General features: G+C 45.4%; 1 protein-coding gene across 1 annotated transcript in view; it reads left to right on the top strand.

Moving 5' to 3' along the window:
• Vps45 (vacuolar protein sorting 45 homolog) overlaps positions 1–14,114 on the top strand; it is a 64,944-nt gene extending 50,830 nt beyond the window's left edge. Inside the window, exon 15 of the mRNA XM_057794217.1 lies at positions 13,864–14,114. Coding sequence (XP_057650200.1) covers positions 13,864–13,951 — 88 coding nt within the window. The 3' untranslated portion in view covers positions 13,952–14,114. The remainder of the gene's footprint in view (positions 1–13,863) is intronic.
• Positions 14,115–14,338: the final 224 nt, after the last annotated feature.

Here is a 14,338-nt window from a genome sequence, read left to right as displayed (position 1 = left end):
CTGAGGGTTGTCGTTATCCGCTGTGAGATGCATGGGTTACTTAAGAAAAGCCCACAGGACTAAATGACATGTGCAGCCTTGGTCGTAAGAGCTCTGCAGTACGGTATTATTTTGGGAAACTATGGAGATTAGAAAGCAGTCTACTTTTAGATATGCCATAATGAGTGCCCTCCTGCTAGAAGGGTGGAAGAGATGGTGTGGAGTGCCTCCCAGGGGCTGAGATAACGAGTGCCCCAGTAAACAGGAAGAGTCTCATCCTGTGTCTTGTGAGCGCGAAATGTCGAGACAGACTGGGAAATAATTCTTGTGGAATTTCTATGGATACAGGTCACTCGGTTTCCCTGATCTTTGCCATCTTAAATCTAAGCTTACCACAGATTTATTCTGCAGATGAATCTTAGAAATGCCACTTACTACAGCATGCGTAAATCACCACGGTTTAGGATCTAGAGGGAGCTACCTAATGTACATGGGTCAAGATTGATCTGCTTTTTAAAAAAATTACAGGCTCCTTTACCCTTCTCATGGCAAATTTAATAACTGTCTTTATAAATTGAAATTAAATCTTAGTGTGAACAACACTGGCAAACCATAGAAATGTCAGGCATGGTGGCACACACCTGTAACCCCAGCCCCTCAGGAAGCTGAGGCAGAGAACTTTGAGTTTGAGCCCAGCCTGGGATCCTGTCTCAGGAAAAGAAGAATAGAAAACAAACCTTTCCTTCCCCACTAGGGCATTTCCGGAATTAACATAATCTTTGGTGACTGGAATCTTTTTGTTTGGGTTCTGCAGCTTTGGAGCACGGGCAGTTGTGAGGATTAGACCAGCCCCTGCACATCCTGGAGAAACAGTGTGTCCCTGTGTGTATCTCTGGTCTTTGGGTTTTTGTTGCTGGTTTGGCTTGGTTTTTAACACAGGGCCTTGAGTAAGTTTCTTCATTTTAAGCCAGAAGGTACCTGGAAATATATGTGTCACCACACCCCCCACCATTTTCATTCTGAAACAACCTGGTGGTCACTCTGTAGCTTGAGAATGACCCTCCTACCTATGCCTCCCCAGTACAGGATGTATGCCATCCTCTCCTTTAGGGCTTAAACAGAAGTTATGTTAGTTCAATGTAAAATTCATGTTGCCATTCAAATGTATCATTTAAGTGGCGTTTGTCTGGTTTTTTCTTTTTTTTTTAAAGTTTTCCAAACAGGAGCCATTAGCTGCTGCTACCATGGCAGCTCAGACACAAATAACCAAGAGGGAACCATATTAAAAATAATGATTTATGTTGGGTGGTGGTGGCACATCCCGGCACTAGGGAAGCAGAGGCAGGTGTATCTCTATGAGTTCAAGACCAGCCTGGTCTACAGAGCAAGTTCCAGGACAGCCAGGGCTTCACAGAGAAACCCTGTCTTGGAAAAATAATAACAATAATAATAATGGTTTATTACCACAGCAGAATATCAGGGACCCACTATGCTTTTTTTTTTTAAACAAAAACATTTTTGTTTGATTGTGTATTCATTTTTGTCTTCTTGAGACAGGGCCTCACTCTCTTCTTTAAGCTAACCTCAAACAACAGTTCCCCTGCCTCACTCAGCCTCTCGACTGCTGGCGTTACGGATGTGCAGCACCATGGCTGGTCCTTCAAGAGCGCTGGCATTATAGGTGTGCGCCACCACTGCGTGGTTGTCGGCTTTAATATTTATAGTGAATTTCTGGCCATAATGAAGCAGGGTTCTGATGAGCAGGCAGCTGTAGTCACAGGACGTGTTTCTTTTTTTTTTTTTTTTGTTTTTGTTTTTGTTTTTCGAGACAGGGTTTCTCTGTGGCTTTGGAGCCTGTCCTGGAACTAGCTCTGTAGACCAGGCTGGTCTCGAACTCGCATAGATCCGCCTGCCTCTGCCTCCCGAGTGCTGGGATTAAAGGCGTGCGCCACCATCGCCCGGCTTAGGTCGTGTTTCTTTAAAGTCTTCTCTGATTAGGTGTAATTGGGATGGCCTTTGGTTAGGTCTAAATACCAGCTCAAACAGAAGGAGGCTATTTGCTTCTAACATAGTGCGGTGGTCTGAATGAGAATGGCCTCCAAAGGCTCATGTTTCAAATTTTGGTCCCTAGCTGGTGGGACGGTTTGGGAAGAGTTAGGAGGTGTGGCCTTGTTGGAGAAGGAGCGCTCCTGGAAGCAGGCTTTGAGGTTTCAGAAGACTCACTGTGAGTTAGAAAACATGATAGAACGTGACAGTTGGGGTATTTGTTTTATGTGTGTCTGTATGAGTATATGCCACTTGTGGAGGGGCCCACAACAACCAGAAGAGGGCAATTCATCCTCTGGGGATGGATTACACAGTCATGAGCCACACAATGTGGGTCCTGGGAACTGAACTTGGGTCCTCTGGGAGAGCAGCAAGTGCTTTTTACCACTGAGCCTCTCTCTCCAGCCTGGGTGGTCATTATTTTGATATCACACAGTTGGCTCCGTGCAGGACGCACTGATTTTCAGCATATTTATGAATGTGTGCAGGTGTCTGCACCACCCCTAAAGAATCTCCCACTCTAGCCCGCAGCCACCTTCTGTCCACATAGATGTCTCTTCTCTACATAGTCTGAGTGAAATTATGCTTTCTTTTGGATGTCTTCTCTCGCTAGCATAATCTCCTGGGGCTCACCCATGTTGTGATAGCATACTCCGTTCTTCTCTGTGACTGACTCCTTCACTGTATGCACGCACCACATTATCTTGATATCTAAATAGTTTTCCTCTTTCGGCTCCTATCTAGAACATTATTGTTCTGTGTGAGCTTTGTGCATTGTAGGCTAAAGTCATCACATTGGACTTAGAGTGTCGTCTGAGCTACCAGAGCTAGTTGGGGGGGGGGGGGTGGCTGGAGATATTGATTAGTAGTTCAGAACGCTGTGCTCTTGCAGAAGACCCAGGTTCAGTTCCCAACACCCACACTAGGCCGCAGACAGCTGTCTATAACTCCCTCGTCTGGCCTCCATAGGCACTTGCAGGAATTGGTACACATAATCTCACTCAGTTGCACACATACGCATAAATAAAAAGTAAATAAATCTTTTAGAGCTAATGTGAACTAAAAGGGTTATCCCCCAAATGAACATTTGTTTATTATGAAAATGCAGGATCGTAGGCCCAGTCAACTGTAGTCAGTACTTACCTGCAATAAATTGAGTCTTCGTCTTTTTTTTTTTTTTTTTTTTTTTTAGAGAGCATGATCCTTGCAGACAAATGAGAATCTTGGTTTGGGCTTTAACCTTACCCCATCACAAGCAGTCAACAGTAAAGAGTTCTAGTCCTCACTGGAAGCGACTGGGTCATCTGTGTGAGCCGAGAGGCTAAGACCCGATCCGAATGGACACAGTTCTTCTAATGGAATAGAATCACTGTTTCCATGAGATTTCGGATAGAAGTGGAGGGGAAGGGGGTGAATGTGTTGGCCAGTTGGCCTGAGAAGCACCTCCTGAACGTCAGTCTCTAGAACTGTCCGTTCGTTCCTTCTTAAGACTTCTGACAGGAATGCATCCTACTAGCTGACCCCAGACCAGCCACCCTTTTCCTGCCGTGTCCCCCCAAGTCAGGGCTAACCATGGCACACGGCGGGTTCTCTGTTTCACTTAAATTTACATTGGATTCAGTTAAGCCCTCAGTGGCTATAAATCTGCAAAGCAACTGAAGGTTTCATTTTCCAGTTCCCTTCCTCTAACTAGCAAAGGCACGTGGTAGAAGCAGCAGGTAAGCAGGCAGTCCCTTTCCACCTAGTGATTCACCCATACTCACTGCAGACAGGAAGTAAATGCGTAGAAAAGTGAAACCCGTTCCAAGTGCCACTGTGGCTCTCTCTTCCCTTGACTTGTAGAACTTCCTGGGGGCTGGCCAGAGTCACTTGTGCTCACAGGAGTCGTTCTTCTCTTTCCAGCATGGGGGTTCCCTAAACTGAACTCTGGTAATCCCTTTACCCACCGAGCCATCTCACAAGCCCACGTGCCCACATGAAGGTTTTTGGGTTTCGTTTTTGTGTTGGACATAATTAGGATAGTATCGTGTAGACCGTTCCATACCCGGTTTACTTTGGGCAATGAGGGAGATTTTTGCAGCAGTAAATGGCTGCATAGTCCAGGCTGGCCTTGAACTCATAGCTTTTGCTTCAGCTTCCCAGAGTGCTGGACTGCAGGTGTGAGCCACCATATCCAGACCCTATTTGTTTTTACTTTCGTTATATTGAAAACATTTTCAGTTGTTCACAACATTCTTTACAATAATTTTAATTTCATTAAGATGTAAAGATATGACTTTAATCATTGTAATCAGCCATTTAGATTGTTTACATTTTAAAATACATAATGCTACAATAAATATCATGTATATTATTAATAAATCCATGCCCCTGAGCTTGATTATTTTTAAGTTTATCCCAATTCATTTGTACGACTTGAATAGAAATGTAAATTTGCTTCACATTTCTGGAAAGCAACTTAGTTAACATTTTGTACTAAAAAGTCTGGCACGAGCTCGATGGCTCCTGCTGAGTTCTGTCGGGTTTGTAAGAAGCCCCTGCCCAGGGCAGAGGACTGTCCTTCTCGACTGATGAATGATGTGGGATTCCCCTCTGTATGCTGTGAATATCACTGGTTCATAAAGGAACTGCTTTGGGCCTGTAGCAGGGCTATAGGGGAACAGAGCTAGGCAGGAAAAACTAAGCTGAATGCTGGGAGAAAGAAGGGCAGAGTCAGGGGAAGCCATGAAGCTGCCGCTGGAGACAGAATGCTGGAACTTTAGCTGGTAAGCCACAGCCTTGTGGCGATACACAAGTTAACAGAAATGAGTTAACTTAATATTTAAGAGTTAGCCAATAAGAAGCTAGAGCTAATGGGCTAAGCAGTAATTTAATTAATACAGTTTCTGTGTGGTTATTTCGGGTCTGGGCTGCTGGGACAAACAAGCCACCGTCCTTCAACAGATGAAGTAGTTATCTGACTGCACTAATTAGTCAGGCTCAGCAAATGATACCCTGAAAACCTGGGTTTTATTATCTATGAATTCTATCTCAATTTTAAAACGAGAAGGTAGAGCTGGGGATACAGCCTAGTATAGAGTACCTGCCTGGCATGCAAGGCCGGGGTTCAGTCTCCAGCAACACATGTGACAGAATGAAAGTAGAAAAAGCAAAGCTCTGGAGCACGGGCTGAGATTTCCCCTGATCAGCCTCGAGATTGTTTTCTCACTGTGTGGTCCAGTGTGAGTGCTGGCTCCCATAACCACTGATGCCGACTGGTTCTGGGGCGCACACTCTGTAGCAGGCTCTCAGGAGGGCATTACAGGGCCGGAGAGACTGCCAGTGCTTACAAATGAATACTACTTTTACCGAGGTCCCAAATGCAGTGCCCTGCACCCACATCAGCTTATGATGACTGTAACTACAGCTCAGCGTCCTCTTCTGGCCTCTGTGGCCACCTGCTCTCACAGGCACATACCTACAGACACACACATAACTTTAAAAATAATAAAAATAAATTTTTTTTAAAAAAACACTGTAACACTAAGGACTAAATTACAATGTGCGCCTACTATGTGCTACAATTGTTTTAATACCTTACACCTATGCTGTCTACTACCGTGGTCTCCAGTCACGTGTAACTAACTATTGAGCTCTTGACTGTGGCTAGTCAGATTTGACTATAAAAGACATTTTGGATTTCAAAGAAAAATGCAAAAAAATAAAACGTCTTATTAATAATTTTAAATTGATTGTGTGCTGTAATGATAATTTGGGGTATATGAGTTAAATAACTATTCACTGAAATTTCCCTTTATCTTAGTTATTTTTAATGACTACCAGAACATTTTAAATTACCTATGCATCTCACATTTGTGACTTTTAAACACTTGCAATTTTGGTTTTGTTCCTTGTTTGTTTTTTAAGACAGGATCTCTCCACATAGCCTTGGATGTTTTGGAACTCGCTCTGTAGACCAGGCTGGCCTCAAACTCAGAGATCTGCCCACCTCTGCCTCGCAAGTGCTGGGATTAAAGGTGTGTGCCACCATGTTCGGGCCCAATTCAACTCTGTTTAATTTTCATAACAGCCCAATGAGATCTCACTTCTCGGGTGAGGAAGCTGAGATAGCTCTGAGGTCATAGAGCTAGTTTGTTCCTCCCGCTCACCTGGACACTCAGCTGAAGTAAGACTTTGGGAAGATTTACCTGCTGTGCTTTCTCAGATCCTTTGCTTTTAAACGTCACTTGTAAGCAAAACATGAAGCCTTCTGCCAGTGAGAAAATAATATAAAAGCGAGGAACCAGAATCATTTCATTTTACGGTGTTTGTCATCACAAATAAAATTTAAATAAAAATGATTAATTGGATTGACTAGTAGCAGCTGATGAGAGTTTGGAAGCAGGAGGGGCTGACGCTTGCTGTCAGCGAGTGCGTTAGAGATCCTTCCTTAGCACGGAACACTAGAAACTCGGCCCTTCTCCTGTGACCACAGTTGGTTCAGTCCCTGAATTATTTACAGAAAAATTAGGATACTATGACAGAATTTGCATTTCAAAGAGAAAGGAGTCCAGACCCCACCGTTCTCCAACTCGGTCATCTCGGGTTCCCCTGAAAGTGTGGAGCCACATCGCTTTATAGGGATTTATATAGGATTGTCCTTGCTCTGACCAGCTTCTCCCTAGACTGCTTGTGTGTGATTATCTCCTCAAGGTGCTGGAGAGGAAGCCGTGCTCTGTGCCCGTGAGGGAGCCTAACCGAAAAGTAGAAAAGTTGAATTTAACCAGAACATAAACCTAAGTATGTCTCCTGATCCTAATTTATGTATACACTAACTAAAGACAACTTTTCATCCTAAAAGCGATATACAATTTTTATATAAAAATAATAGAGCTAGGGACTAGAGAGATGCTCAGCAGTTAAGAGCACTTATTCTTACAGGTTCCATTCCCAGCACCTACCTGACAGTTCACATCTGTAAGTCCAATTCCAGAGGACCCTCTTCTGGCTTCTGCAGGCACTGTACATACACATAAATAAATAAATCTTTAAAATATTAAGGATATTAGTTATAAGCACAATTAGACCAAAATGAGGTACTAAAATATCAAACTGCCACTGTAAGAATTGCTGCCACTGACCTAGAGCGTAGTCTGTAGTCTTCACCGGTGAACGTGTAGAAACTTTTCCCCGGCCTTTGATTTACTGATTCTGGCTCTCCCTATGTGGCCCACACTGGCCTCGAACTCTCAGTCCTCCTGCCTCTGTCTCGTGAATGCTGATATTAAAGGTGTGTGGTACCACAAAGGCTATTTTTAAATAAAAGACAATGTGTTTTCAAAAAATACCTTTGTCGCTGGGCAGTGGTGGCGCACGCCTTTAATCCCAGCACTTGGGAGGCAGAGGCAGGCAGATCTTTGTGAGTTCGAGACCAGCCTGGTCTACAAGAGCTAGCTCCAGGACAGGCTCCAAAACCACAGAGAAACCCTGTCTCGAAAAACCAAAAAAAAAAAAAACCTTTGTCAGTTTTATTGATGGAATCATATTGTTGTTTGATTAGCCAATCATCAGGTTTTTTCTACATTAATAAATATTTTTTAATTTATTTTTGTTTTATGTGCATTGGTATTTTGTAGGTCTGGGTGAGGATGCTTGGTCCCCTAGAACTGGAGTTACAGTTGTGAGCTGCCATGTGGGTGCTGGGAATTGAACCCAGGTCCTCTGGAAGAGCAGCCAGTGCTCTTAATCTGTGAGCCATCTCTGTAGCTAGCTCCCAATAATAAATATTTTTATGTACCCAATTTAGGAGCTATCTTGAGATATATTATTTAACAATTGTTTTTGAGTCAAGTTCTCATGTAGCTCAGCCTGACATCCAAATTGCTATATATCCAAGGATGACCTTGACCTCTGGTCCTCCCGGGTGCTCAGATTACAGGTGTGCACTACCATATCTGTTGGAGCAGTGCTGGGGATTGAACCCAGGGCCCCATGCATGCTGACTCAGCCGCTGGCTGATATTCTCTGTCATTTCTCACTCTCAGAAGCTGTTACAAACATTTCCTATGTGTCCTTATGCACTGTCCATGTGGTTAGCAGCTGAGCATGAACCGGGGCTAGAAGGCTTCCTTCACTCATCTAACCGTCCTAATCCAACCAGTAAGGTCACTGCGATCCCAGCTTCCAGATGAAAACCAGCAAGATGCTAGCTGATTTGCGTGGATCACATCTGGAAGCACAGAGCTGGGACGTGTCCAAGCTCCCCGCTTTGTGCTCGCACCAGTGTGAAGAAATGGCTGCATGTAAGGGTAGAAACGTTTCAAAATGCTAGCTTGCCCGCCAGAGGAGGGTTTTGTTGTTGTTGTTAATTGGTTTTTCAAGACATTGTCTTATGTAGCACAGGCTGGCCTTAAACTCTGTGTACACAAGACTGGCCTTGAACTCCTGATCTTCCTGCCTCCACATCTTGAGTGCTAGGATTTTAATTCCGTTCCTATAGTTATGGTTGCTCTGACAATCTGATGTGGTCCTGGATGTTCGCAGACGTAAGAAAGCATATCTGTGGGTCTTTCTTCTTATTGCTGACTTCCTCTTGGACCTGCATGACTGATAGCACAAGCAGTTCTTTCCCCTGGAGTCCGTTTCCCTTGCAGGTGCCGAGGGCCTTTCTCCTTCCTTCCTCTGCACGTGGAGCTCCAGTGAATCACACACACAGTGCTGGATTCATGCAGAGTCTTGGTTTCTTCTCAGTGAGAGAAGTAATAGGGCCAGGAGATTTGTTGTTATTGTTCTTCTTCTTCCTCCTCCTCCTCTTTCTTTCTTTTCTTTTTTTTTTTTTTTTTTTTTTTTTTTTTTTTTCGTTTTTTGAGACAGGGTTTCTCTGTAGCTTTGGAGCCTGTCCTGGAACTAGCTCTTGTAGACCATGCTGGCCTTGTTCTTTTCTTTTTTTTTTTCCTTAGTTGAATTTCAGTAAAAATAGGAATTAGGAAGGAGTAGTTTTGTTTTTAACAGACAGTTGCAGCATTCATGGAGAGGTAAAAGAAGCCTCAGTAGGACTGGTAGTTATCAAGGCAATGTTTTCTAGTTAATTCAGTATTTCCCACGGTCCATTCTACAGAAGTGTGTTTGGGGAGGTACTGATAGATCCATTTTAAAGAGTGTGCAGAGACAGCCGCACAGGCCCGCACACTCTCCTGAAAGTCACAGTTCTCATCAGAGTGTGCAGAGACGGCCGCACAGGCCCGCACACTCTCCTGAAAGTCACAGTTCTCATCAGAGTGTACAGAGACAGCCGCACAGGCCCGCACACTCTCCTGAAAGTCACAGTTCTCATCAGAGTGTGCAGAGACAGCCGCACAGGCCCGCACACTCTCCTGAAAGTCACAGTTCTCATCAGAGTGTGCAGAGACAGCCGCACAGGCCTGCACAGTCTCCTGAAAGTCACAGTTCTCATCAGAGTGTACAGAGACAGCCGCACAGGCCCGCACACTCTCCTGAAAGTCACAGTTCTCATCAGAGTGTGCAGAGACAGCCGCACAGGCCCGCACACTCTCCTGGAGAATCACAGTTCTCATCAGAGTGTGCAGAGACAGCCGCACAGGCCCGCACACTCTCCTGGAGAATCACAGCTCACATCAGAGTGTGCAGAGACAGCCGCACAGGCCCGCACACTCTCCTGGAGAATCACAGCTCTCATCAGAGTGTACAGAGACAGCCGCACAGGCCCGCACACTCTCCTGAAAGTCACAGTTCACATCAGAGTGTGCAGAGACAGCCGCACAGGCCCGCACACTCTCCTGAAAGTCACAGCTCACATCAGAGTGTACAGAGACAGCCGCACAGGCCCGCACACTCTCCTGAAAGTCACAGTTCACATCAGAGTGTGCAGAGACAGCCGCACAGGCCCGCACACTCTCCTGAAAGTCACAGCTCACATCAGAGTGTACAGAGACAGCCGCACAGGCCCGCACACTCTCCTGAAAGTCACAGTTCACATCAGAGTGTGCAGAGACAGCCGCACAGGCCCGCACACTCTCCTGAAAGTCACAGCTCACATCAGAGTGTACAGAGACAGCCGCACAGGCCTGCACACTCTCCTGAAAGTCACAGTTCTCATCAGAGTGTACAGAGACAGCCGCACAGGCCCGCACACTCTCCTGGAGAATCACAGCTCACATCAGAGTGTACAGAGACAGCCGCACAGGCCCGCACACTCTCCTGGAGAATCACAGCTCACATTAACATGTTAAAGATCTGAGAAATTGTACAGTCAAAAAACCCCTCCTAAAATTTTGTGCTTATCACTTGATATTTATAAAAGATACAGCATTTGTGTTAGAAAGCATGCCACAGTGAACACATGAACCGCTGGCCTAGCTCCAGGCACCGTGTGCTCCTCTCTGGTTCCAGCCCTTATCTTCCCTCGCTGTGCTGCAAGGCTGTGCATCCTTGTCCGTCAGGAATGGATGGATTTCTAATAATGATGTTTAGTTTTGCTTGGTTTTAATCACAACAAAAGTAGTATTACACTTTTTTTTTGTAGGTGTTGCCTCCAAGATTTATCTCAATCATAGCTGTGACTTTGTTGATGCTTTCTTCAGTGCTGTGTGGCATTTCCTTTTGTGGACAAGCCAGTTTTCTTCTGGATCACCTGTCTATTGACACCTGAGAGGCTTTTTGTTGTTTTTACCTAATTTGCTATTGCTGTTGCTGCTTTCAAGGAGTAGAAGAAACAAGAGTCGGGAGTGTTGGTTTACTCCGATTGCATGGTTTGAGGGCACCAGAGAAGAGACCTGGAGTGCTGTGAGCTGGCAGAGGAGGAGAGAACAGGAGAGTGAGCAGGATGTGCCTGCAACAGCCTCAGGCTTCAGCGAGGGAATTAAACAAGCCTATATTTCTCAAATTAGAATATGATTCGTCCTGGGGGCATGCAAGGACACAAATAAATGTGGCATATCTTTTGTAGTATCAGTTTTCATGTAATTTGGGAGATAGACAAAGGGGAATTAAATTAATAAAATAAATGAACTTGTGGCTGGAAAATCCAAAAGTTTTCAGGAAAACAGAAACCACAAGTGCTGGGTTCTGTGTGTGTACCACACTTGGATTAATGCTGTTTTTTTCTTACATGGTCCATAAAGACACAAAAACTACATTTCCCATTAACTACACTACTAGTGTGTATATGGAAGGGTTATGCATAGCATGGCACATGTGGGCATTAGAAGACAGCTTGTGGGCATTAGTTCTCCCTCCCACCATAGCCACCCAAAAGTCAGACTCAGGGCATCACGCACCTTTACCCACAAAGCCATTTCCCCAGCCATTCCAGTGCATGGATACATTATACAGTGTTGGTCCCGTGGGCCAGCCTTTCAGCTCTTCCTCTGCTCTCTCGTTATGTCTGCCTCTGGACCATAGTGAATATGAGAAAGATGCTGACTTAGATTTGTACATGCATGTACATATTGTGCAGTATTGTCGGAGCATTGTTCAGGAACAGCTATTCATAGGAATTACCTAGTGATTAGCAGAACATTAATGCTCTGAGTATTGGTTGCTGCTCTGTTGCCAGAGACTAAAAAGATGATACAAACATTTTAAGAGGATTTATTTTTGTTTCATGAGTGTTTGCTTGTATGTGTGCAAAGGCCGGACGAGGGTGTCAGACCCCTGGAATTGGAGTGACAGATGTGAGTTGCTGTGTGGGTGCCGGGAACCGAACCCCAGTCTTCTAGGAGAGCAGCCTTGCTCTTCACCACTGGGGCTTCTCTCTAGCCCAGTGCCTGCCTTTCTGCGCATGACCGAGTCTCTGAGGCTTGCTTCCCAGACTCCTCTTTCCATCTGTAGAGCTGGGGAGGCAGCTTGAGAACCGCACAGAGGAAGAGCAGCGCCGACTGCCAGTCCAGTGCTGTTTATGCCACACGCTGCCCAGGGGTGCTTGTGTATCTGGCTCTGAGAGCCCCTTACAATAGGACTCGTGAGCTGTGGCCCTGTGCACACATAGCTCCACGTAGCCCACAGTCATGCTCAGGAAACGCTTATTAAATTGAATTTAACTGAATTGGATTGGATTCTAGCTCCACAAGAAGGTTTTTTAGTTTGTTTTTAGGTGAGATTGATTTAAAAAAAAAATCTAGACAAGAAAAGGCATTCTTTTTGTTTCATTGTTTTTAAACAGTCTAAATTTAGGATATAGCCACCAATATGTTCATTGCCCATAATTTTTAAGCATTCTGAGCAATGACTCATCAAAGTCCCTAAATAGCTATCTGAAAAGTCACAATAGCCCTGGGAAACAAAATTAGGTTTGGCAAATACCGTGTCTTCTCTTTGCAGTCAGGAATGTGCGGGCCACCGATCTGCGTGGGAGGAACCCGCTGCATAATTTTAGCAAGTTCTTTCCCTTCCTACTAGAGTCGAGAATGAGCAAAGATCACCTGGCAAGGTCCTATAGGGCACCCAGCACAATTTCTGTCTTACTGGAGACCGTTACCTTTCCAGATGGCAATGCCACCTCCTGTCCTGACCCTAGCTCGATGTCCTCTAGTATTTTTAGTCCAGTGGCCGAAAGGCGAGGCCAGACAGAGGCACCTGTGTTTCAGCAAAAGATAAATGAGCTTTTTTGTCTCTAATGGAGTCGAGAATGTAAATCCTCCAAGCCCCAGAATCTCCCAGGTCTGAACTACAGGCAGTCTGAGGTACCCTCCAGTCATCTCTGCTGTAGAGCTGTGTCTTGATCTTGAGCATGTGTATGAGCGCCATTAAGTAGCGCTTATGTTAGAGAGAAGCACCACTCACCACTGACGAATGCTTTAATTAATTCGCTTATTCAGCTTATGTTTTGGGCGGCTTCACTAAGCCCGCGGGAGCTGAGTAAACTCCAGCCTAAGCAGACCCTGTGTAAGGTGAACGGTGAGGACCAGACCTCAGGTTGTCCACCAGCCTCTGCATGCGTTCATGACACACTTCACACACAGATGGTTTGTAGGAAGATGTTGAAGAGGAAAGAGTATCCAGCTGATAAAGTCTGTGTTTTAGGGAGATAGGGATAATAGGTGCTAAAGCACTGGTTCTCAGCCTGTGGGCCGCAACCCCACAGGAGTCACATAGCAGATGTTTCCATTACAACTCAGTAGCAAAATTACAGTTATGAAGTAGTAACATTTTATGGTTGGGGGTCAGCACTACACGAGGAACTGTATTAAAGGATCAACACATTGGGCAGGTTGAGAACCATTGTCCTAAGGTTTAAAAGATCTCAGATCCTGTAATTTCTTTTTAAAGTCGCAGTGGGTGGGGCACCAGCTGACAAACTCAATGACCTGAGTTGAGCCCTACCAGCTGTCCTGACTTCTACACAAACACTGTGGCACGCGTGAGGCACGTGTGACTACACTCACCACCCAGGAGGCTGAGAGAAAAGGGTTACATGAAGCCAGCCTGGGTTACATACTGAGTTCCAGGTCAGCTAGAGCCATGTCAAAAAATCCTGTCCAAAAAAAAAAAAAAAAAAACAAGGAAAATTTTAGCCAGCAAGGTGGTGGCACACGCCTTTAATCCCAGCACTCAAAGCAGAGGCAGGTGGATCTCCTTGAGTTCAAGGCCAGCCTGGTCTACAGATTGAATTCCAGGACGTCCAGGGCTGTTGTACAGAGAAACCAGAAACAAAAGGGAAAAGACGACACAGTCGTGTGCATGGGTGTTGTCAGTCCTGGCCTGGATGCTTTATCCAGCGTCCTTCTACCCAGCACACAGCATCAAACCATGTTTTCTTATCCACTTCAGTGCCGGGAAAATGATGCTCTACTTTGGTGAGGCCTTTGCTTTTCTGCTAAATAACCGGAATCTCTGTGTCAGTTTCCTAGAGGAAGTCCTGGCTTCTGGGCTGCACAGCCGAAGCAGGGAGAGCACACAGGCCACCTCGAGGTCAGCAAGCAGAAGATGAGATGGCGATGGCGAACCCTGGCCTCAGCCCTTCCCTGCCTCCCGGGGCCCTCAGGAGGGCCCACCATTCCTGAACTGCTGACAAACACCAGGGCTGGCGACGACGAGCCCATCCCGACCCCCTTGTGTTCTGTATCAAATAAATATGTCCTTTGTGTATTTGACAGCGGTTGCTTTAGAGTTTGATGGGCTTGGTCGAGATTGTTCTTGAGAAATGGATTGTCAGAGATATGAGGGATTCAGAAAGCCGTGTGCTATACACGGTACCGTCCCTTATGTCCTGAGCAAGAGAAGTTCCATGTGACGTGAGTCAGCCATGTGAAGGACCATGGGATTGGAACTATGGGCAATTGACAAAGCCTTTCCCTCAGATGACATTCAGAGAGGC

Source organism: Chionomys nivalis, chromosome 18 (genome assembly GCF_950005125.1).
Source record: "Chionomys nivalis chromosome 18, mChiNiv1.1, whole genome shotgun sequence".
Taxonomy (NCBI): domain Eukaryota; kingdom Metazoa; phylum Chordata; class Mammalia; order Rodentia; family Cricetidae; genus Chionomys; species Chionomys nivalis.
The sequence above is the reverse complement of the archived record's forward strand: the minus strand, read 5'-3'. Positions and strand labels throughout refer to the sequence as shown.